This window comes from Sebastes fasciatus, chromosome 23 (genome assembly GCF_043250625.1).
Source record: "Sebastes fasciatus isolate fSebFas1 chromosome 23, fSebFas1.pri, whole genome shotgun sequence".
Classification (NCBI taxonomy): domain Eukaryota; kingdom Metazoa; phylum Chordata; class Actinopteri; order Perciformes; family Sebastidae; genus Sebastes; species Sebastes fasciatus.
In genome coordinates, this window is record NC_133817.1 from 9827676 (window position 1) to 9852115 (window position 24440).

The window sequence follows — 24440 nt, forward strand, 5'->3', positions numbered from 1 at the left end:
TATAATTTTATTTATCTTATTCTAACACTTTTACATTTTTTTTAACACTTTGTTATGATTGTTTTACCCACTTGAGATTTCGCTGTATTTTAAAGTGCTATATATATATTTATTTATTTTTTGATTAAGTAACGTGAAAATGCCAGAGATATATTGTCATTTAGAAACTTTATTGCCATTTGTACAGCTGTACATCTCACACTACAGTCTTCTTTAGTTAGCTGTGGCACTATCCACACTTCATATACAGGGTAATGCTTAGAGTGGCACTTTCCACACCCCATACAGAAGGACTTAGTACAAGAAAACTCCCTCTGACTTATTTACTCTTCATACTCACACTGTCTCTATCTCAGCTTCAGGAGCATCAACATCATCCACAAGACTGGTGTCAATGTCCAGCATCTGGATATGTCGCTCATAATCCACTTTATAACAACTTTGGGTGAGTTTATGATTTCATTTTTAAAGTTGTTGAATGTAAAAACTTTGTGAGGAGCTGTCAGGACAGTGTATACCTGCCAAAAAACATCTGCAGAAGCAACAACACATTTAATGAAAGCCATATGTAAACCATTATTCATTTATTGTTACCAGAAATTATAGAGTTTTAAAGATGAGGCAGGGTGAAGCTGCTGCAGGAAAGTTTGACAACTTTTTTACTGCTCAATAATACAGAGAGGATCCATGTGATTTTAATTAAAAACACGCTCTGCTTCTGGGTTTTATAATTGAAAGCAAAAGAAGACAATCTGTGCAGATGTATGTGAGTATTTCCCAGGTTTTTATTCACTGACAGATGTGTGTTTTCCTCCCTGCAGCAGCCCTGTGGTGTCCCATCAGGGCCCAGCTACTGCCAGATTTTGCAGATGTTTGCACCGAGGGCAGCTGCTATCCGGCCACCGGTGACCTGCTGATCGGCCGGGCACACAAGCTCTCAGTCACCTCCACCTGTGGCCTGGAGGAGCCTGAACGCTTCTGCATCGTTGGACATCTGGAGGTAAGAAAAGAAAGAGGAATGCTGATGCTGCTGATGATTTTTCCTGCAAAATGCAGAACAAAAAACAGATATTTGTGAAGTTTGATTGATGAGTTTCTGAGTTTTTCTAGTAAATAAAGTTAATAAAAGCAGTTTTCTATCTAGATAAATATGCATCCAAAACCTTTATTAAAGCATGAAATTCAAAGACCATATTTGAGTTAGTTCTGGTGAAAAGAAAATGTTGATCTTGGACTCTTCTGAAGAGGTATAAATAGTTGAATTTCAAGATTCAAGATTCAACATGTTTATTGTCACATGTTTATTATACAGGTACAATCATGTGAAATGCTTTTTGCTGGGAAGCTCCATTAAAATAATAAGTTATATTATGTTCTATATTTATATTACAATTATAAAAGGAAATACTTTGTACAATGGCATATTAAGAACATATACAGGCATATTAACAGCATATACATTAAGAACATATACAGTATATACAGTATAAGATATATTTTTGTGTGAGAAGGTGTCGTATGAATTATATATTTAAAAGTCTGATGGCCTGGGGGAAAAATCTGTTCCTCAGTCTGCTGGTGAGAGTCCTGGGGGTCCTGTATCTTCTACCAGAGACTTCATACCTGATTTATTGGTTTATCTGTAAGCAGCACAATGAGCTCTATAATGTCCTTGAACTTTTATGTTGTTTGAAACAGTAGCTGCTTTGAAAAATAACAAAGTGAGAAAGTTTCCTCAGATTGTTCTTTGGTTTTTGCTTTTGTCTCTTTTGTTGGCTGTAGAGTGCAAGCGAGCATGCAAACTTTAAAACTTTATCTTCAAAACAGCAGTTACAAAGTGCTTTTACATGAAGAAGAAAAGGGTAAAGGTTGGAAATAGAAGAGAAGACAATGTATAGATGAAGAAATAAATGTAAAACCCACAAAGTTAAAGTTATAAATCAAGACAAAGAGATTAAATGAGTACATGTATTAATGCCTGTAGACCACATTTCCACCAGTGGAATGATACAGATTTTGACTCTTAATTGGTCAAAATGACAAGTAGAAAACAGTTGCATGTGATTCCAGCAAACATACAAACTTTAATTAAGTTTTAAACTTAAAATAGCATTTGTCACATGAGGACAGTTTCTTTTCCAAGTGCATATCACATTTTTTTTTCAAAGCTCAATAAAAGCATCTTCTTTAAATTTCTGATAAATGATATCAGACAGACTGGAATCATAATCATTCATAATGATTACCTGTTGAAGAGATAACAGTGAAATACCCTGAACAAAGGCATTTTATACGAGCATGATCACGACAGAAACTTTATTTTAAAACAAATAAATCACACTGAACATTGTCTTTGATTTTAAAAGTTAAGTAATAAGTAATGATTTGAGTCTTTCCTGTAATTTGCCACTTCAGAAAGCGGCTCTGTTCTTTACAGAAACTCATTAAAGTGATTTAAAATGTATATCAGCGCTGCTGGCCTTGTACTGTACACATAGGCATTTTTATGACTATAACTTATTGCTTATGAATTCTTCAGCTGGTTGATGTCAACCAGGAATCCCTCGTTATATTTAAGAGCCCATACAGTATGATAATGATGAAAAAACAAGATTAAACCCTCTACAGCAGCTTGTTTTCTGTTATGTTTCTGTCACTTTGGTAATAATAAAACCACAGATCAACTCTGTGTTATTAAACTAAGCCTGCATCTGTCTTCATCGTCGTCTTTAAAAGGTCACAAGATAGTGAAAAACACCCGAGATGCATCTTAAAATTGTTTGTTTGTCCGATCAAAGGCCCAAAACACAAATATATATTTAGTTCACTGTCCAATAAGATGAAGAAAAGCAGCAAATTCTCACATTTTACACCCAATGTTTTGCATTTTTCCTCAAGAAGTGACTCACTGATTATCCAAATCACTAATCAATTAAGTGTCTGATAGTCTCAGCTCATGTGTGGGAGCATGCACATGTACAGTGTCTGTTCGCCGTCTTGTCGAGTGGGAGTTCAGACATTCCTCTCCACAATAAAAGCGCTGTGTGGCCTCACAATCCGTCCGCTGTGTTGCATGTGGGCCGGCGGGGCGAGGCAGGGGGGATGCTCTCCTTTTTTCAAACAACCCTATGGCGAGTTGGTTCCCTGCGTGAATGGCATCCTTATGAAATGACACGCTGTGTTCGGAGCTTCCTGAGGATGAGCACAGGCCTCAAGTATGAGCTGATGCAGGGAGGGGCGAGGAAGTAGAGGACTTTATTTTCTCTCCACTAAACACTGTTAAGAGGAGACACATACCGTAGTGTAGAGAGATCCGGCTCACATTTCAACACAGACATAGTTGGCAGTAGCTCGGTGAAATTGAGAAACTTGTTTAGTCACACGCTGTTATATTGTGAGATTTAGCATAACTTGTAGTCCATGCCAGACCATCTGGTTCAGGCGAGACTCCTGCTGTTAACACATTATTAAACAGACACACGATATATATATATACTTTACATCCCTTCATTTGAATTAACTTCTCCTGGATCTCTCTAATATTACCAACTACTACGTGGCCAAAAGTGTGTGGACGCCTCAAACTAACACCCACATGTGATTAGTGAACGCTCATTCAGCCTCTCCACTCCTTCAGGGAAAAGCTTCTCACAAGGTTTTGAAGCCTGGAAGCAGGGATTTACTCCCATTCGGCCACATTAGTGAAGCCGGAGAGACGGAGACTAAAACGGTTCATCCCAGAGGTGTTGAATGGGGTTGAGGTCAGGAGGTCTCGGTGCACTATACAGGACAGTCAAGTTCTTCCACACCAAACTAGGAAAACCAACATCATCATCTTCCCCAAACTATCACAAAGCAAAACAGACTGTTGTCTAAAATATCATCGTATGCTGTTGGATTAAAGGGACTGTTTGTAAGAATCAGAAATGCTTGTTAACAGCGACACCTGTGGCCGTTAAGTCAATGAAAGTCAGCGTCGGGCTCACGCTTGCTCGCTCTAAATAGACATGAACGAGCATCGCTGAAAACTGTGAGGAGACACACGTCAGCTAAAACCACAATATCACTCTATATTTCACCTGCTTGGCAGTAATGTTAGCTGACCAGACGAAGGTCTCTCCATGAATCAATGCTGATCCTAATGTTGGCTTTTCCTGCTTCAGCCTCCCGACCGTGGTCGGAGGGAACAGGGGAGACACGGGAGTTTTGGTCGTAGACGATAACGTTTCTCGCTGCGGAGCCCCGTCACTTCACAAGACACGGGAAACCTCTGTTGGTCTGGAGGAGCTGCAGCAGTTATTTCTGCACAAACGTCCACTGTACATTCACTAGACATTCTCAGAGCTAAACTAAGTCTTTTGCAGTGTGTAGTGTGCGCGCATGCACGTGAGAGTGGAGCGAAATAGCGAGAACGAGCGCGGTGTGTGAGTGAAGGCAAGCAGGCAGGCAGAGGAGCAGAATACAGCAGAGACTACGGCCCTGGAGACCAAAACTACGGTCTCCCCCGCGTCCTCCGACCGCGGCCAACACTGTTTAATAAGACGGGCTTTACTAGATATAACTTTGCGGTTTTGGTGCTTCCGTGTAGTTTGTGTTGGAGTCTTGTCTGAACACCGTAGCCACATCCAAGCGCGCATGGGACACCGACCCGGATTGATTTATACGTGTAAGAAGGTACAAACAGTCCCTTTTAAGATTTAATTAATTGGAGCTAAGGGGCAAACTTGAACCCAAACAAGTTCAGTTTATTTGCAACACAGTTAGTTCAAGTTCAAGACCTTTATTTGCCCCGAGGGGTTTTGGTTTTGCCGCATTAACAATAACAACAGCAACAGCTTGACACATAAGATATTAGAAAAAAACACACATAGATACTAAAAACACTTAAGTACAGGAGTACCGAAGGTGAATCATTGAAGTACAAAAATGTTAAAAGAGTTAAACGTAGATTTATCCATCAGATAGTGTTATAGCGAAGAAAGTTTTCTTTGGAACTACTTTCTAACGAAGAAGTCACAAAACTGTTTAGTTGATTAACCAGAGTAACAAAGATAATATCATTCATCTTTGTGTTGTATTCACTGTAAATATCCAAACTTGGGTGAATCAAATGCAGAATTATCAACCCCCTTTAACCATCTCTCTGTGTGCTCTGCGTCCATCAGGAGGAGAAGAAATGTTTTATGTGCGACTCCAGGGAGCCGTTCGACGAGGACTACAACCAGGGCAGCCACACCATCAAAAACCTGGTCACCACCTTCGCCCACAACCGCCTCAAGACCTGGTGGCAGTCGGAGAACGGTGAGAGATGCGTGAGACTAAGAGGAAGCGTGTTTGTTGAATTAAAGAGACTTAAAGAGACTTCACTGCTGGTTTGAGATGAGTGAACAGCAGCAGGTATAGCGTGTGAGCTCTCAGTGAGGCTGTTCTCATGAGAACTGAGCTCAGTAATGAGTAGACTGGAGATCACAGAGCCTCTCGCTGCAGCCAATCACAGCAGGCCTAGGGGGCGGGGCTTACAGGTGTGCTGAGGAGAACAGGTGTGCTGCTGAGAACCAGATGTGTCATCAGTTGAACACACACAGGCGTTTAAAGTGGGGACAAAAGGAAGTGTGTAATGAGACAGCGGTGCTTCAGAGAAAAAGGAAGTATTCAGATACTTAAGTATAAGTACTAATACCACTTTGTAAAAATACTCCAAGTCCTGCATTGAAATGTTATTTAAGTAGTATTTAATGTACTTAAAGTTTACAAAGTAAAAGTACTTGTTGCAGAGAAATGGACCTTATGTGTCAAGGTTATGAATTTTTAATTATTTTTTATTTTATATGATTTTTGACTTGTCGATTTCATTTTAGTTTAGTTTTATTTAGTTTGCAGAGTGCGTTTGCTTGTTTTAGTTTCAGTTTTTCAGAAAGTTTTAGTTTTTATATATTTAGTTTGTTTTTGTTAGGGCCAGATATAATGTCTAAAGTTTGTAGCTACATATTCATACAAAATACATGCTTGGTAGTATTGAATGCCATTTTAGCCAATATTAAATAAATAAATACATAATACATAAATAAATAAATATAGTTATTAATTAATTGAATATGGCTGTGGAATAAATCCTGAACTAAATTAATGTTTATTTATATTTACATTTGTTTATATATGTATTGCCTCATTTATTTCATAATTCATTATTTCATATCCATATTAATTTATTTATTTTAATATTAGTACTCATGCATTCATTTTTAAGCAGCATTTTATTCTCATATTTGGTTGAGGTGGAGCTCAGTTTTCAACAATTTTATATCGGACTGCAAGGTTATTTTCATTATGGATTGATCGTAAATGTAAGAAAATAGTGAGAAATGCCCGTCATCACTATTAGTGACACTTTCAAATGTCTTTTTATCTGACCAACATCTCAATATTATTCAGTTTACTGCAATGTAAGACGAGGAAAAGAAGCAAATCTTCACATCTCAGAAGCTGAAACCGTTACATCTTTGACATTTTTTGCATGAAAAATTACCTAAATTGGTTAATCAGTTATCAAAACAGTACCTGTAGTGTCTCTTCTTGTGTATGGAACCCTTTGTTGGTGTTGTTTTATGTGTGCTTTGGCACATAATATAAGTCATTTCCAACAAGGAGAGCAAATAAGACTATATACAAATGAAGAAACCAACAACAACGAATTGATAGGCTAAACAGTATCAGCCAGAATTGAGTGAAAGGAAATAACAAATTCAGTTAATCTGCTGGTTTTAGACAAACTGTTCCAGAGTCTGTTCAGACGCTGTGTTTACAGGGACTGAGCTCACTTGATTTCAATACTAACTGATGCTGGAAACGCTGATCTGCCTGATTAATAACACCCTCCTCAGTTACTCAGGGTAAAAAAAACAATCATCACATCCTTAATTTGAGCGCTGAAAGAAATCCCATTACAGTAAGTAAGTTCCCATACAGACGAACAGACCCGGCCCTCTTTGTTCCCCCATCCATGCTGTCGAGTGGTGGGAATCTGTCGGAGGTGTGAGTCATGGAGAGAGTTGCGGCGGCCAGAAGTGCAGATGGCTTTGAAACAGCAGGAAGTTGCAGACACACAATAGGTTTTCGTGGGATTTCCTAATTCCCTCTCAGTCATCCTCCAGCTCCATCTTGGCTTCGTGAGCAGGCTGCACCAGCTGTTACGTTTAGCCTTGTTATACAGTTAGTGTTTGGTTTCCATAAGTAGACATTACTAAATTAAAACTTACATAACATTTTGGAGAGGAAAAACTGGCATGGCCATTTTCAAAGGGGTCCCTTGACCTCTGACCTCCAGATATGTGAATGAAAATGGGTTCTCTGGGTACCCACGAGTCTCCCCTTTACAGATATGCCCACTTTATGATAATCACATGCAGTTTGGGGCAAGTCATAGTCAAGTCAGCACACTGACACACTGACAGCTGTTGTTGCCTGTTGGGCTGCAGTTCGCCATGTTATGATTTGAGCATATTGTTTATGCTAAATGCAGTACCTGTGAGGGTTTCTGGACAATATCTGTCATTGTTTTGTGTTGTTAATTGATTTCCAATAATAAATATATACATACATTTGCATAAAGCAGCATATTTGCCCACTCCCATGTTGATAAGAGTATTAAATACTTGACAAATCTCCCTTTAAGGTTCATTTTGAACACATAAAAAATGTGACAGCCCTTCTAGCAACCAATAAACACATTACTAACTAAGACATTTCTTGAGTTTTAATGTTGCAAAGCGATGTAGTAAAGATTAAAAACACATTGACACATGCATGTGAAGAATTTCGGAGTAGCTGTTGCAGCAACACAATCCAGAACCGTGATGAGATTCATGTGTGAGCCTCAGCTGCATAAACATGTGCAGAAAGAATCTGTAAATATTTAAAACATATTATGTTAAAGTGCGTGAGAGAGTCTGTTTTAGGTGTTTTCTATGAATGGGGATCAGCAGAGAAAGAGATTTAATTGTTAATTTCCTGTTTCCTCTATACCTGCAGGTGTGGAGAATGTGACCATCCAGCTGGACTTGGAGGCCGAGTTTCACTTCACGCACCTTATCATGACCTTCAAGGTGCCTGTTCTCTCTCACACACACACACACACACACATGATACACTATCGTACCCACGGAGATAAACACCGCGTCGGACAGCTGTGGTGGAGGAATGTGGGAAACGGTTCTGGTCTCTGGAGGACGGTGGGAAGAGAAGGAGGAGGGAGAGGATGAGTTTGAGGCGGTGCAGTAAAACACAGCGCTTTCATTGCTTTCACATGGTCGGCCGTGACGGCGGCCAGCTGGCTGCGTGCCTGCAACTCTACATCATAATCAAAACACACACGCTCCGTGTGTATCCTGTCCCATCCTGTTTTGGGACTAGATGGCAGAAAAGATCAACACGTCTAAGAGCCTCTTCCCTTTCAGGAATATCATTACTTTATGTGTATTTTTATTGTATCCAAATGAAAAACATTAAATACCTGCAGTATTTATATCTAAATAGATGAAGAAGTAGCAGAAAAATGGCCTTTATACAAATTAACGTTCACAAAACTTTGATTTTTATTATTTAAAATTGTTTTTCCTGATTATTTACACAGAAACTTGCACGTAAAATGATGCAAAAAAATATGTAATTAGTTCAGTATTAACTGGATATTAATGACATGGAAAAGTCTCAACAATATTTTGTTTTCAGCAGGAATTACAGGAAAAGAAATTGACATGTGAGGGTCCCTTTCACAAGGGACAAGTCCATTAAAATAGTTGAAAATGTACTTTATTCAAATTAAAATATTCTCACAAATTAGATTTGATCAAAAGGTGATCATGTTAAGAAATAAATAATTACAAAAAAAAAGAAAAAAGCATCAACAGTCTTATAAATAAAGTGAAACCCTGACATCTTAGAGTAAAAGAAGATGCAGAAAAACCCGGTGATGATTTCTGATTTAGTGATTTTTCTTCCCTCCGTCTCTGTTGACAGACGTTTCGGCCGGCTGCCATGATGATCCAGCGCTCCATGGACTTCGGGAAGACGTGGCAGGTTTATCGTTACTTTGCCTACGACTGCGAGACGTCCTTCCCCGGCGTGTCCGCAGAGCCGATGGCCAAAGTGGACGAAATCATCTGCGACTCCCATTACTCAGACATCGAACCATCCAGCGAGGGAGAGGTGAGCTTGACTTTTTATTTACATTTGCAAGTGTTTTTCTATTTATAAGAGTGTCTGGGTTAGATTATAGGATGTACGTTTATAAATATCCAACAAAAGTCACTTTCAATACAAACGTTTACCTGTTTTTTTCCCTGTTTAGGTGATATTTCGTGTGTTGGACCCCGTCTTTCAGATTGACGACCCCTACAGCCTGAGGATACAGAGTAAGCTGATCCTAAATTACCATTTAGAAAAATTGCAAAACCGTGGTGCCGCCAGCCGCCGTCTGACTCCCGTTGCTCCTAAAGTAGTGTTATTATGGTAAGCAGAGGGGAGCTCAGTTGATTGCAATCTGCAACCACACCACTAGATGCCGCCAAATCCTACACACTGTACCTTTAAGATAAAACGTGACCAAAATAATCCAGATAAAACAGACAGAACACATCGTAGTGGTTTAATTTGACCTGAGCTTGACCTCTGACCTCCCTGGTGTGGTGTGTGATGAACACATGACAGTATTGAGTTGATTCTTAGCATCTTTTAGTTGTTGGTTGTCCAGGTAAACAGCTACCTGGAGCAGAGGTGCAGGGGTCAGAGGTCAGACAGGAAGAGCACTGCGTGGAATTTCACATGTGGGAGCCACTCGGCCTTCGTTCACTCGCCTACGTCCAGACTGAGAAGCACTCACACACACATGCAGAGGCCTCATGTTAAGTATGTGGTGAATGCCGTAGGTGTGTGAGGAACAGCGGCGGCGTCTTTGAGGTCTGAAACTGGGCGAGAAACTTGAAAAAATGAAGCTGTAAAAAGTGTGTGTGATATAACACTCTTAATTTCCCGTGTGTGTGTGTGTGTGCAGACATGCTGAAGATCACCAACCTCCGGGTGAACTTCATCAAGCTCCACACTCTGGGCGACAACCTGCTCGACTCCCGCGAGGAGGTGACGGAGAAGTACTACTACTCCCTCTACGACATGGTCGTCCGCGGCAACTGCTTCTGCTACGGTCACGCCTCCGAGTGCGCCCCGATCGATGGAGCAACGACTGGAACTGAGGGCATGGTACATCAAACACACACTCACAGAGCCAGAGAGTCAAATCCAGGAATTTATGTAACTTAATTGTATCATAACACATCCCCTAGTGTATTGAATGGAGATCTATTTGGAGGGTGGGAGTCACCATTAGTTCATTTATTTTATTTTATTTTATTTTATTTTATTTTATTTTATTTTATTTTATTTTATTTTATTTTATTTTATTTTATTTTATTTTATTTTATTTTATTTTATTTTATTTTATTTTATTATTTGAATTTGTATTTCTTTATTTTCTTTTGGGAGTTTTTTTTATTATTACATTATTTTTTTTAATTATTTCTATTATAAGATGAATGATGTTTTTTGATATATGTCTTAGGTCCATGGCCGCTGTGTGTGTGTTCACAACACCGAGGGACTAAACTGTGAGCGCTGTCAAGACTTTTACCATGATACGCCTTGGAGGCCTGCGGAGGGACAAAACGCCCACGCCTGCAAGAGTAAGAACACTTCTATAGATTTTATGAAATAACCACATGGTAAAGCCTATTTTTGTATACTCCTGTGTGAATGAAATACTTGAGAAATGAAAAGTATTTTCTCATTTAACTAAGAACTCAAGTGCAAAATGAACAAGTGAAATTTAAGGGAAAACATAACTGACTATGTTTACATGCATGCACACAAATAAAGAGTAATCAGGTTAAGATTTGATTTAAGTTTAGAGTTCAGATCCGATTTTCTGAGAGTTTGAGTTAGTACGTGCTTGATATTATCAGTTTAGACAACGATATCTTGATATGTGATTTCATCACGATACGATTCCACTGAAAGACGATAAATTATCATATTGATAATTTAGAAAATGTACATTTCAAAAGAAAGACCAGCAGTAAATCTCCCTTTCTTTCTCAGAGTGTGAGTGTAACCATCACTCCACATCGTGTCACTTCGACCTGGCCGTGTACATGACGACCAGCAACATGAGCGGAGGCGTGTGCGAAGACTGTCAACACAACACGGTGGGCCGACAGTGCGAGCAGTGTGCGGCCTTCTACTTCCAGCACCCCAACCGAGACCTGAGGGACCCCAACGTCTGTGAGCGTAAGTCACCTCTACGTAACCTCTGATTCGTTGTTCCCGTTTATGGTCCACTCCACTCATTACACTAACAGTCTATTAAAATGCATGTTGGTGTCCGCCTCCAGGACGTGTTTCTTCCTCAGAGAAAAACCACCTAGAGCTGCAGCCTTTGAAGTGAGCAGCAGAAAGTAGCTGTTGTTACATCATGATTGTAATTACCTTCTGAATACTGGGTTACAAGTGGGAATAGTGCAGTAAAATGATATACAGACTCTTTACACAACTCCTCTTTTAAATTACACACTGCTTTTGCAAAATAACTCAAATATCTTACTGGTGATGTTGATTTGTTGGATGTTCTTATCCAAATTCAGATATGAAAGTGTCTTTGTTGTTTGCAGTAAAGGGGGTCAATTTCTCCCATTTTCTTGGAGAAGATCTTCCTTTATTCCTCAGAACAAATGTTATTTTCCATCACAAATATTTCCCTCACCATGTCTGTCCATAGTTAAATATTTTCACATGACCGTAACATGTGGGAATGATAAGGATCCATGTGGCCACACAATCTCCCTTAATGTAATTTTTCATGTCTCCACAGCGTGCAGCTGTGACCCGGCCGGGTCTCTGCAGGGCGGACTGTGTGACTCGCACACCGACGTGGCAGCCGGGCTGATCTCAGGCCAGTGTCGGTGCAAAGGCAATGTGGAGGGCGAGCGCTGCGACCACTGCAGACAGGGACACCACGGACTGGGACAGGGGCCTCAAGGCTGCCTGGGTAAGTCACGATCAGTTAAACAGACTAGTCGATTAGTCGACTAATTGACTGAGACAGGGCATCCCATTAAGAAATGCCTCAATTTCATAATCATGAATGGGTAAATGGATGGAATTCAAAGTGGGAAATTAAGGGATTTGGTTTCATAGTGACTTCAAGGAAAGGTGGAACTTTTGTGGAATGTAATATCAGAAATAAGGATTAAATGTGCATTTTACTGGAGAACTTCAAAGTAAAACACTGACGCAAACATGCAGAGTGTAGATAAACTACAGTCAGACATTTGAATCTGCTGCTTCATTGTTTCTTTGTGTGTTTTGGCAGCTTGTACCTGTAACCCGCTGGGCACGCTACCCGGAGGAAACTCCTGTGACATGGACACAGGAAGGTGCTTCTGCAAACGCCTCGTTGACGGACACAACTGTGATCAGTGTCTGGTGCGCAAACACAACCTGTCAGCCTTAATTTAGATATTTAACCTCACTATATGTGTGTATGAATAAAGGTCTGTTCTCCATTCTTTTTCCCTGTAGCCGCAGCACTGGGGTCTGTCCAATGACATGGACGGCTGCAGATCATGCGACTGTGACCTGGGCGGGGCTGTAAACAATAAGTACGTTTAAAGATTTCTTTTAATAATTCATTTTTTAAGTGTGTATATACAGGAGTCGAATCAAATTTCACATGCACAAAAACATACACGTCTCTGTACATTTATGAAAAGCAGCAAAATAAAAATACATGCATATTAAAGGTACTGAGATAACATCTGTCTCCCTCCACAGCTGTGACCCCCACTCAGGCCAGTGTGTGTGCAGGGAGCACATGTTTGGACGACGCTGCGATCGCGTCGAGTCCGGCTTCTACTTCATCTCTCTGGATCACTACACCTACGAGGCCGAGGACGCCGAGCACGGACCTGTGAGTGTCCCGTCTATTCACCTAAATATGTAAACTACAGCTTTATTGATTGATCTCTTTCTTTCTGTCAGGGTGTGTCGTTGGTACCGAGGCCTTACCCTCTGGATCGCAGTCCCACGTGGACCGGTATGGGGTTCGTCAATGTGCCAGAAGGAGCCTACTTAGAATTCACCATCGACAACATCCCAGAGTCCATGGACTATGACATCCTTATTCGCTATGAGCCACAGGTAACAGACAAATATTTAATCGGGATTAATCGCACATTTTGTATTTGTTCAAAATTTACATAAATGTGTCTGTATATGTTTGCAGCTGCCAGAGCAGTGGGAGGAGGTGAACATGCAAGTCCGTCGTCCCGTCCTCAACCCTCCAGACTACTCCGCTCACTGCAGCAACTCCATCCAGAGTGGAGACGAGCAGTCCATCTCTCTCCCGCCTGGATCCAGGTAAATACACTAGTTTTACTACACTGTGTTTCTCTCTTTGACAACACTTCCACTGACTCTCTGTTGCGTTTCAGACACGTGTTGCTGGTGAGGCCGGTGTGTCTCGATGAAGGACAGAACTACACGGTCCGTCTCACTCTGCCGCTCTACTCGTCAGTCAGTGACCACCAGAGCCCGTACACGCTCATCGACTCCGTACGTTGAATTTCATTAACTGCATTCATTCCTTAACCCCCAACTTATCTAGCATAAGGCAAATTCAAAGCTCTTTGTCTTTGTAATTGGGAACAAAACTCAACAGCATGGTTGCTGTATTCATCCTAAACTTCACCCTGAACATCTGAAATACCTCCCTCCACTCTGCTACTCTATTTCTTCAAACCTGTGTTTTTATTATGGTTTCCATTCCCCCTAACCTTCCTCCTCCTCCTCCTCTTCCTCTCTCTCTCTATAGTTGGTGCTGATACCCCGGGTCAGGGAGCTGGACATGTTCCATGGGATCGACGGTGACGGAGCGTGGGATACGTTCCAGCGCTACCGGTGTCTGGAGAGCAGCCAGAGCGTCGTCAAAAGCCCACTGACCGACATCTGCAACGACTACATCTTCAGCGTCTCTGCTCTGCTGCACAAAGGAGCCATGGGTACGTAGTTTTACTGTATGGTGTTTGTACAGTGGCAGAACATTTTCTTATTTTCTTTTTGTAAAAATTATCAATTGAAATGTGTTTTGCTGTCTATTATTTAAAGGAACAGTGTGTAACATTTCAGGGGATCTATTAGCAGAAATGGAATATAATATTTATAACTATGTTTTCATTAGTGTATAATCACCTGAAACTAAGAATCGTTGTGTTTTCGTTAGCTTAGAATGAGCCCTTCATATCTACATGTCCGAAAATTGTGAAAATTGCCCATCACCATTTCGTAAAGCCTGAGAAGAGATCTTCTATCGTCCAAGCAAAAGTCAAAAACTCACAGATTGTTTGTAATATTCCTCGTAACATTCTCATAAATCTCCACTCTTCTCTCTTGTTGTTTTATCTCCCAGCATGCCAGTGTGACCCTCAGGGTTCCCTCAGCGCCGTGTGCGAGGCCAGCGGAGGTCAGTGCCAGTGTCGACCCAACGTCGTCGGCAGGAACTGTGAGCACTGCGCCCCGGCTACGTTTCTGTTCAGCCCCGCCGGCTGCAGATGTAAGTGTTGAACACGACTGTACGGTTTGATGCTTATAAAGAGGCGAAGTCCCGCCCCTTCCGGTGGACCGCCACAGGACCAAGTGTAATGATTAAAATGTCACCCTACAGCTTGCGACTGTGACCCTCGGGGTGCGATCGGCGCCTTCTGCCACGAGGCGACAGGCCAGTGCGCGTGTGTCCCCGGGGCCACGGGGCGCCAGTGTTCCCACTGCCTGCCGGGCTTCTGGGGCTTCCCTCAGTGCAGAGCGTGCCAGTGTAACGGCCACAGCGAGTACTGCCACGCTCAGACCGGGGAGTGTCAGGGCTGCAGAGACTTCGCCACCGGACACCACTGTGAGAGGTATAAACCGAGTCTCTAAAAAAAATGACAAGTATATTCGATATATCGCCCACCCCTTTCTGGGAGTCTCTCTACTTCACCTTTTCCTTTACTTCCAGGTGTCTGGACGGTTACCATGGTGACCCAGAGCTGGGTTCAGGTGGCCACTGCCGCGCCTGTATGTGCCCCGATGGGCCGCGCAGTGGACGGCAGTTTTCTGACAGCTGTTACCTGGCTAACTCTGACCAGCTGGTGTGTGTGTGCAGCCCCGGCTACAAAGGTATATTAACACACACACACACACACACACACACACACACACACACACACACACACACACACAGAGCATCTCACAGTAATTACAGATTTGTTTTGTGTAAGCAGTTTATGTTAATAACTTTATGTCATCACGTCTTCACATGTTACAAACCCAAACAAACACACCTCTAATCAGCCCTCTGAACTCAAAAACATGAATCCACTCCCTGTTTCCTGTCCTCCTCACCCAGGTGCCAGGTGTGACGAGTGTGCTCCCGGTTATTTCGGGAACCCTCTGGTGCCCGGCGGGCGCTGCATGCCCTGCCAGTGTAACAGCAACATCGACATGCACGACCCGGGGTCCTGTGACGCTCGGACGGGCGCCTGCCTCAAGTGCCTGTACCACACCGAGGGCTACGGGTGTCAGCACTGCAAACAGGGTTACTATGGCAACGCTGGCACTCAGAGCTGCAGGAGTGAGTACAGCTGTTAATGAGACACTACTAGCTCACTGTCTGTATGGTTATATATATATATATATACATGTATGTGATTCAGCTTGTTTTTATCTATGTTTATGACCTGATACCGATATAAATATCTGTAAAAGGTTAGTATTGGCGGATATATCGGCCTGGCTGACTGACCAGTTTAGCTCTAATTGATATTAATATAATAACTGTATAAATACAAGTTCAACACTTTTATCTCAGACTTTTTACAGAGACAAAGGCATTAAACACTAACCAGTATTTTCTCTCTCAGCCCTGATTTGAACCCAAATGTGGGTAGAAGCTTTCAAACGCTTGCTGAACCCTGATCATCTCTGTCCTCCTCTGTGCAGAGTGTATGTGTTACTCGGTGGGCACGGCGCCTCGGGCCTGTTCATCCCCCGACGAGTGTGAGTGTGATCAGTACAGCGGCCAATGTCCCTGCCAGCCCAACGTGGTCGGTCAGAACTGCGACCGCTGCGCCGCCGATACCTGGAACCTCGCCAGTGGGACGGGCTGCCAGCGCTGCGACTGCGACCCCGTCCACTCTTTCGGATCCTCTTGCAACGACGTGAGTCATAACCACCACTCGCCAACATCCAACATCTGTCTGCATCATTTCCTGCATCAGCAGCTGCTCTCCCACGTTATGATGTATAGCTGATCTGAATCCCAACGCCACAAAATCTTGTCTCTCACTGAGCTGAGTTTTCCTTACACAATGTGGGGGCAGGCCAGGACGCTTTCCAAACAATTCTCAGCTGCAGGGCGGCAAGTCACTGTGACCAACCCATCTAATCACTGAGGCCTGTGTTTGGCTTGTTTTTTTTATATATATGGACTCCAGCTGTTTGGGAATTGCTTCTCTCTGTTTTACTCAAAGTCACAAACCTGCATGTGTATACGCAGACTCTTGCACATAAAGAAAAGAACAGTGTGCACACACTCACTCACACACAAACATTTGGGTTTCTGTGTTTACTGGCTGCTTTCCATCAGAGGAAGGAAGTCTCTGAATACACTGTGGAATAATACAGATTTCTCTAAGAAGAGCGAGTTGTATCAAACTACAAACGTCCATTGTGTCTAATGTCCATGTGAATAAAAGGACATGAAACCAAGTGCGTCAGTCCGAAGGTTTAGCTATTTTAGACCCTAAATCCACCATCTCGTACACTGTCAAAGTTAACACGATAACGCAAATTCGTTTTAACGCCACTAATTTCTTTGACGCATTAACATAACCTGCTAGAGTGAAGATACTGGCTATGAAACTATAACAACCTAAGGAATCCATTGGTACCAACCATGTCATACTAGCTTATCAGGAAGGAAGATAAATAACGCTCCAAACTTATGCTAAATTTTGGCAAAGAAAAACTGTCATGGCCATTTCCAAAGGGGTCCCTTGACCTCTGACCTCAAGATATGTGAATGAAAATGGGTTCTCTGGGTACCCACAAGTCTCCCTTTTACAGACATGCTCACTTTATGATAATCACATGCAGTTTGGGGCAAGTCATAGTCAAGTCAGCACACTGACACACTGGCAGCTGTTGTTGCCTGTTGGGCTGCAGTTTGCCATGTTATGATTTGAGCATATTTTTTATGCTAAATGCAGTACCTGTGAGGGTTTCTGGACAATATCTGTCATTGTTTTGTGTTGTTAATTGATCTCCAATAATAAATATATACATACATTTGCATAAAGCAGCATATTTGCCCACTCCCATGTTGATAAGAGTATTAAATACTTAACAAATCTCCCTTTAAGGTTAATTTTGAACAGATAAAAAATTTGCGATTTAACTATGGACAATCATGTGATGAATCACAATTAAATATTGTAATTTATTTTTGTGTTTTTCCATTCCTGCAGGTCATAGGACAGTGTTTGTGCAAACCCGGTTTTGGTGGCAAGACGTGTCGGGAGTGCAGAGAGCTCTTCTGGGGGGATCCAGAGGTCAAATGTCATGGTAGGTCATTTCCCAACAGACCGAGGGGGATCATAAGTCTGTTCTGACATGCTTCCATTATTTATTCTACATGAATATTTAATATGTGAGTGTGTGCAGCTGGTTCCTCTGCCCTCTAGTGGCCGAGTCAGTTAAAGAAGGTTTAGATATACGGTTACAAACTCTCTCTCTGTTTTCTTTATTAATGCTCAGACGGGTCTGGACTGCAGCCACATTTACTCCCTGCTTTTTTTTCTGAAGCTTTCTGTTTTTCACTCTGGCTCTCAGTATGTGAAACATATTATCAGGTTAGCTGAGGTCAGGTTAGAGACTCAGGCCAGCCAAGAACATGCCACGGTTGGGCTATAAAAGAAACTCTCGGTTGCTTTGTTTGACTATAGATTAAAAAAAGGCCATGAGTCCTACACTGTTCACCCAATAAGGATGTGAACACTCTTAAACAACCTTAAAGGGCCAGTGTGTAACAATTAGGGGGATCTATAGGAAGAAATGGAATATAATATTAATAAGTAGTATGTTTTCTTTAGTGTATAATCACCTGAAAATAAGAATCGTGTTTTCGTTAGCTTAGAATGAGTCCTTCATATCTACATAGGGAGCAGGTCTTCTTCACGGAGTCGACCATGTTTCTACAGTAGCTCAGAACGGACAAACCAACCTCTGTTAACTTTTCCTGCTTGAGCTGGAATCGATAACGTTACTGCCATCGCCGCCGCTCTCTCTCTCTCTCGTGCTTCACCACTCACTGCTAGATACCGCCAGATCCTACACACTGCTCCTTTAAATCTCATAATCACTGTTTCATTCATAATCCAATCTGCTGGAGTACAGATCCAAAAATCCCTGTCCAAATACTTCCCGCCTGTACTGTACTTGCCCTCTGTTTATATTTCTTTTTTCAACTCATTAGATCTTTTTTCTCCCTGCTGGTTAGTTGAAGTTCTCATGAGATATGAGTCACCACGGTTGGAGGACTTGAGCTTCTTATTGTTTTTCCATGGTTTTCTGCTCCTTGTGTGTGTGTGCAGCTCATTGAGTATGAGGCAACATACCAGCGGTGACTGTGAAATGGTTTTGGAGGGAGTTGGTTAAATGTCAGCAGCAGTAGTGAATCAGCTAGCGGGTGCTCAGTTATCAGTCTCTGATCCCCCCCCAAGAAATGATCGTCTGCTGGAGAGTCCATCTGCACATATGTGCGCCTCCCGGTAGCTGGCTCACCCTCAGAGAGAGAGAGAGAAAGAGCGAGGGCGGTAGGGTAGCTGGGATTGACCTCTCGTTCCCGGCTCATGAGAACCAGATGTTCTCCAGAACTCCCAGGCATCCCGCTTTCGTCATGCACCAACGCCCACCAGACCCAGGAATCCTGAATTATTCCCGCTGTATTCCCTAAAGGTCTCTTAAGCTGGTTAACCAGCTGGACCTCACTTTCCATCTACACTTACCCGTTCTGAGAAATGTGTGGGAGTGATGTGAGAGTGTTGATAGTGAAGCCTCTTAAAGATGCCGCCACTGCTGAGAGGTTGTTCTTCTGTCCAGATTTAGATGCCAGAGGTTGGAATGTTTGTCTTGTCCGTATCCTTGGCGTGATTTAAGGGGACCAAACCCGGCGACTGTTATAAGTATGTGGCTCTGTTGACTCTGTTAATGGCCCATAATCACCATGTATGTTCTGACCCTAATGTGTCTTAAAAAAACAGGTGTAATATTTCACCGTGACAAAAACATAACTTCAAACCCAACCCTCACCTTCTGCTCCATAAATCACACAAATAAATGCAGCAACACTATTGGAGAAACTCTCTCAAACCCTGCATTCCTTCTCTCTGACTTAAACCAAACCTCCTCCTCCTCTTCTTCCTCTTCAACCCCGTGGAGCGCCTCGACACTCGGAGGGGGTCAGAATGACCTTCAAGGTCATGTTCATGTCTGAGTTTATTTACTGGAGTTGCAGGAGGTTGAACAAACTTTGTTTTCAAATGGTTCATTTCCCCGGGGAGCAAAACTTCAACATTAGCACACGTCTTATATACTGTAGCTGTTTAATTCTGAGTCCTTTAGGCCTCACATAAGCTTTATATATATACATTTGTAAAAATGTTATACAACAGGAGTTATAGATAACATATTTATTTTATAGAAGGGTGTTTTAAACGCATTTATTAATATTTCTTCTTTCCTTTTTCCTATCCCTTAATGTAATGTAATATCTTTGAACGTATGTGATGGATTTTCAGATATATGTGATGATGAATGTGACATAATGTGTATAAATAGTAAAGTATGGCTTTTGTATTACTGTTTTTATGTACTTTATGGATGAACTAAACCTGCCATCATAGAGCTGGTTTGCTTATTAGTGTGCTTTATGTATAAATATGGGTGAGGTTTCCACTTTTTAAAACACTTTGACCTGACGAAGATCCAAGCAGGATTGAAACGTAGTCAATAGTAGTAGTAGTGCAGATGTTACCTTTTTCTTTAAGAATGTATTCAAATTAATCAAACGTTTTAAAGTATTTTAAGGTCTCGTCAAAGCTATCGGGGCCCGGAGTGGCTACTTAAACACTGTACATAGTTCTTGTTCTATCTGCCTATTCCTGGATTTACTTGGGTTCCTGGGATTAGTTTTCCCCTGACTTTCCTCTCTTTGTGTTTCCAGCTTGCGACTGCGACTCTCGGGGAATCTCCAGCGGGCAGTGCCATCGCGCGACAGGTCAGTGTACCTGTGTGGAGGGCGTGTCCGGCCCGCGGTGTGACAAGTGCGCCAGAGGCTACCAGGGCGAGTTCCCCACCTGTGAACCCTGCCACCAGTGCTTCGCTGTCTGGGACGCCGTGGTCGGCGAGCTGACCAACCAAACTGTACGCCTGGAGGCCCAAATAACACAGCTCCAGATCAGCGGGGTGACGGCGCCGTATAAAGAGTTGGTCAGCAGCCTGGAGAGAAACGCCAAAGCTGTCAGAGACATAGTGGAGAGCAACCCTGCGGCCGTGCAGCTGGATCAGATACAGGAGCTGATGCACCAGATTACGTACGTACATAAACAAATACAAAGAGACGTAGAAGACGCCTTTGTGTCTGAGTTCATGACTGTCTTGTCTCCTCAGCGGTGTGATGTCCTACCTAAACGGAAAGCTGAACACGACGGAGGAGACGTTGAACTTTCTCCACAGTGACGCCAACGCCACCGATGCAAGCTTGGACTCGTTGACTGACGAGGCCAACCAGCTAGAGCTGAGTGTCCAGGACCTGAGACAGCAGGTGTACAACGCCAAGAACGCCAACATCCAGGGTGAGAAACCAGACCGACAGAACCGAGAAACTGTGTGTTTTCTAGCCTGTTGTGTCGCTCGTAGTGCGAACCGCTTTGTGTGTGTTTTCAGGTGCCATGGACACCATTGCAGATGCACACAGTCAGTCTACGATGGCTGAGCTCCGCGCCAACATCTCCACCAGTAATCCTGGAAACACAGTGGAGGCGTCAGCCGCAGTACGGAAAGCCACGGAGGACAAACTGAGCAGCGCCCAGAAGGAGTTTGACCGCAAGCACCAGAGAAACTCTGAGAAGCTGGACAAACTGTCCACTGAGCTGGATAAATCTGACCTGTCACCACTCAGCGAGAAGGTGAGAGAGACTGCTAAAAATCTGTGTTGTCGTTATTATAAAGTTTCATGGTAACACTAAACATATTCTCTCTCTGCAGATGTGCGGAGGTGCAGCTGAAGGTGACGAATGCTCTGGCTCCCCCTGCGGTGGTTTGGGTTGTGCCGGCGATGACGGAGCGCCTCGGTGCGGCGGCGAAGGATGCGGAGGCCTCGTCACGACTTCCCAAACTGCTCTCAAATCATCCAAAGACCTGGACCAGGAGATCCTCACAGCGATGCAGGAGGTGGACAAGCTCTCCAGGATGGTGAGTGAACGTGGTGAAAACTAATGTAGGATAACTTCACAAGATGTTCGTGAGCAAGACACTGATTTTGTTTGTGCGGTTCAGGTTTGGGAAGCCAACAACCGCGCCAACGAGGCCAAAGTGAACGCTATGGAGGTGCTGGTAAAATCCAACCGGAGCAAAGAGAGAGTGGAGCAGAGCAACGAGCAGCTCCGCAACCTCATCAAAGAGATACGAGACCTGCTCACCAGTGAGTTTAACGCAAAGTAACTTTACTTCTAGTTTTATGGCAGCACTATAACTCTTTACTTTTGAACACCTTTTTAGTTGCAATGAATTATTAATAAAGACATCTTTGAATACTGGTGTAAACGGACACAGAAATGGCTGCAGGTAAACCGACAAAGTATCCATCGTCTCAAACTCAAATGATCAACCATGTTTTGTTTCTGATGATCCAGATGAGAAGGCAGACGTTGCAGTGATCGAGGCGGTGTCCAACGAGGTGCTGGCTCTGGAGATGCCGACCTCGACGGAGAAGCTGCAGGAGCTGACGAAGGAGATCAGGGAGAAGGTCGGCACTCTGTCCAGCGTGGAGACGATCCTCAGCCAGAGCGCCGATGACATCCAGGCTGCAGAGACGCTGCTGAAAGAGGCCAAGGCTGCCAGGTGACGTGCACACTTTGAATTTGGATCGTCAAAAAAGCATGAATCTGTTCGTACGAGTGGCCCATTGTCTCTACATGATATACAATTAAAGATACGCTACTATAAATATATCTCAGTTCTGTTGACATATATTTTATCTGTCCATCAGTGAGATGGCGTCTAACATGAAGGAGACGGCAGATGTAGTGAAGGCAGCCCTGGATGAGACCGAGCGTGCTCAGAGTATCGCCATGGACGCCATCCAACTGGCCCAGAACAACACGAAGGGAACCCTGGACCTGCTGGTCTCTGTGAGTTTGACCTCTGACCTCCAAGGTTACTGTTGTCATGGGGATAAAACCACTATCAACTTGTAAAATTTTGAAGATGATGATTGATATCAGTGCTGATAAATGACACAGAAACAATGTGTTTATACTTTAATGTGTTTGTGTGTCAGGTGGAGTCGGAGACGGCCATGTCGGAGCTGAAGCTCGGTAACACCACGGGTCGTCTGGTTCAGCTGGAGAGGGAGGTCGGGCTGCTGAGACAGAACAACCTGGAGGTGGACCGCACGGCGGAGACGGCCGACTCGATCACCGACCAGGCCAGACTGAACGCAGAGGAGGCCCAGCAGGTCGCTCACACACACACACAGACACACTGTTCACTCATCATTACCTTCTGAAATACCTGAAATGATGCTCACTTGTTTATGTGTGTGTGTGAAGGAGTTTGACGTGGAGGTGAAAGATAAGATAGTGGAGGTGGAGGACCTGGTGGAGGATAAAGGGGAGTCGGTGCTGCAGGCGAGGAGGAGAGCGGATGAACTGCAGCAGGAGGCCAAAGAGCTGCTCGCCCAGAGCAGCAGCAAGCTACAGAGACTTGGAGGTAGCCGTCAAATGTTTGGTGTATTTTCATTTTACATGATTTTACATACTAAACTATGACTTTCTTCATTTTTCCGACATACTATACTATGACTTTTTTTCGCCGAAAAGACAGAACACACAAAGCGGTCGCCAAAATTCGTCTAATGATGTCGCTTCCTGTGTTTTCAGAGTTGGAGAGTTCCTACCAATCAAACCAGATCATCCTGGAGGCTAAAGCCGCAGAGCTGGTCGAGTTGGAGCGAGCCGTCCGCCGGGTCCTGGAGGAGATCAGTTACAAAGTGACGCTGTACAGCACCTGTGTGTGATGATCGCCTCGGACGCTCCAGCACCTCAAACTCTTTACTGTCCTCATGTGTACTGACTGGGATTTTAAAGGTGCAGTGTGTAGGATCTGGCGGTATCTAGCGGTGAGGTTGCAGATTACAACTTCTCCCGTGTGTAGGAGAACTTCGATGGCCGACGTTAAAATGAAAATGTAGATATAGACGGCTCTTTCTAAGGGAACGAAAACACAACGATTCTTATTTTCAGGTGATTATACACTAAAGAAAACATACTTATATATAATATTATATTCCATTTCTGCCAATAGATCCCCATAAATGCTACACACTGCTCCTTTAAAGCATTTCTAAACACTGCTCCCAGGTGATTCCCGAGCATTTTATAGCATTTAGGACCAAACACTGTAATATGTTTGACACTGTCAGTGCCAACGACTTAACACACAAGTATTAAAAAAAAGATTTTAACGATGTAAACCAGTTGTAAAGCTGCCAAAGACCATTAAAGTATTGAAGTAACGAGTCCCAAAGGAGACCACTAAAAGCCAACGTGACCTCAGTGCTCGAAAAACCAAGAATGTGTAGAGACTATAGAACAATTTATCTGTATAAGATACTACAATCTGTGTATTTAAATATATGACTGAACATATTTTATAGAAACATTTTATTCTTACTTAATAAGCCCAAAGATATGAAATATTATGTGGACCAAAAAGCCTTTGTGAATGGTTTTGTGACTACGAGCAAATATTAAATTTTGATTTGAAGTTACTGAAGTGTCCCAGTTGGTCTTTTGTTTTGTTGTTGGTGGAGTTGATAACAGGCTGAACAACAGCGCCACACACAGGCAGGGAACGGTTACTACAGAGATTAAGTCCAGAAAGAAAGGTTTGAAGAAGGGCTGTCAATCGATTAAAATATTTAATCTTGATTAAAATGCATGATTGTCCAGTTAATACGATTAATCACACATTTTTTAACTGTTCAAAATGTACCGTAAAGGGAGATTTGTCAAGTATTTAAT

General features: G+C 42.8%; 1 protein-coding gene across 2 annotated transcripts; it reads left to right on the forward strand.

Moving 5' to 3' along the window:
• Nucleotides 1-302: 302 nt before the first annotated feature.
• LOC141762043 (laminin subunit beta-1-like) lies at nucleotides 303-24187 on the forward strand. Of its 2 annotated transcripts, none has more exons than XM_074625864.1 (33): nucleotides 303-445; nucleotides 822-1000; nucleotides 5166-5301; nucleotides 8029-8102; nucleotides 9016-9204; nucleotides 9347-9410; nucleotides 10049-10251; nucleotides 10610-10730; nucleotides 11146-11334; nucleotides 11915-12091; nucleotides 12416-12528; nucleotides 12625-12704; nucleotides 12877-13012; nucleotides 13084-13242; nucleotides 13328-13461; nucleotides 13536-13656; nucleotides 13916-14102; nucleotides 14510-14653; nucleotides 14765-14996; nucleotides 15095-15255; nucleotides 15485-15709; nucleotides 16078-16295; nucleotides 17604-17700; nucleotides 20360-20729; nucleotides 20806-20990; nucleotides 21082-21323; nucleotides 21403-21609; nucleotides 21694-21838; nucleotides 22050-22257; nucleotides 22406-22547; nucleotides 22697-22873; nucleotides 22968-23127; nucleotides 23298-24187. In XM_074625864.1, exons 1-33 carry the CDS (start codon nucleotides 412-414, stop codon nucleotides 23432-23434), a joined length of 5346 nt encoding a protein of 1781 aa, XP_074481965.1. In that variant the 5' UTR covers nucleotides 303-411; the 3' UTR covers nucleotides 23435-24187. The 2 variants fall into 2 exon arrangements, with proteins under 2 accessions (XP_074481965.1, XP_074481966.1); XM_074625865.1 differs by having other exon boundaries at nucleotides 345-445; nucleotides 825-1000.
• Nucleotides 24188-24440: the final 253 nt, after the last annotated feature.

Bases quoted from the DNA above. Each gene is read 5' to 3' on its own strand.
- LOC141762043 (XM_074625864.1), top strand. From the start codon at position 412: ATGTCGCTCATAATCCACTTTATAACAACTTTGG. The intron at 446-821 runs GTGAGTTTATGA...TCCTCCCTGCAG, and splicing joins CCACTTTATAACAACTTTGG to CAGCCCTGTGGTGTCCCATC. The intron at 13,657-13,915 runs GTACGTTGAATT...CTCTCTCTATAG, and splicing joins CGTACACGCTCATCGACTCC to TTGGTGCTGATACCCCGGGT.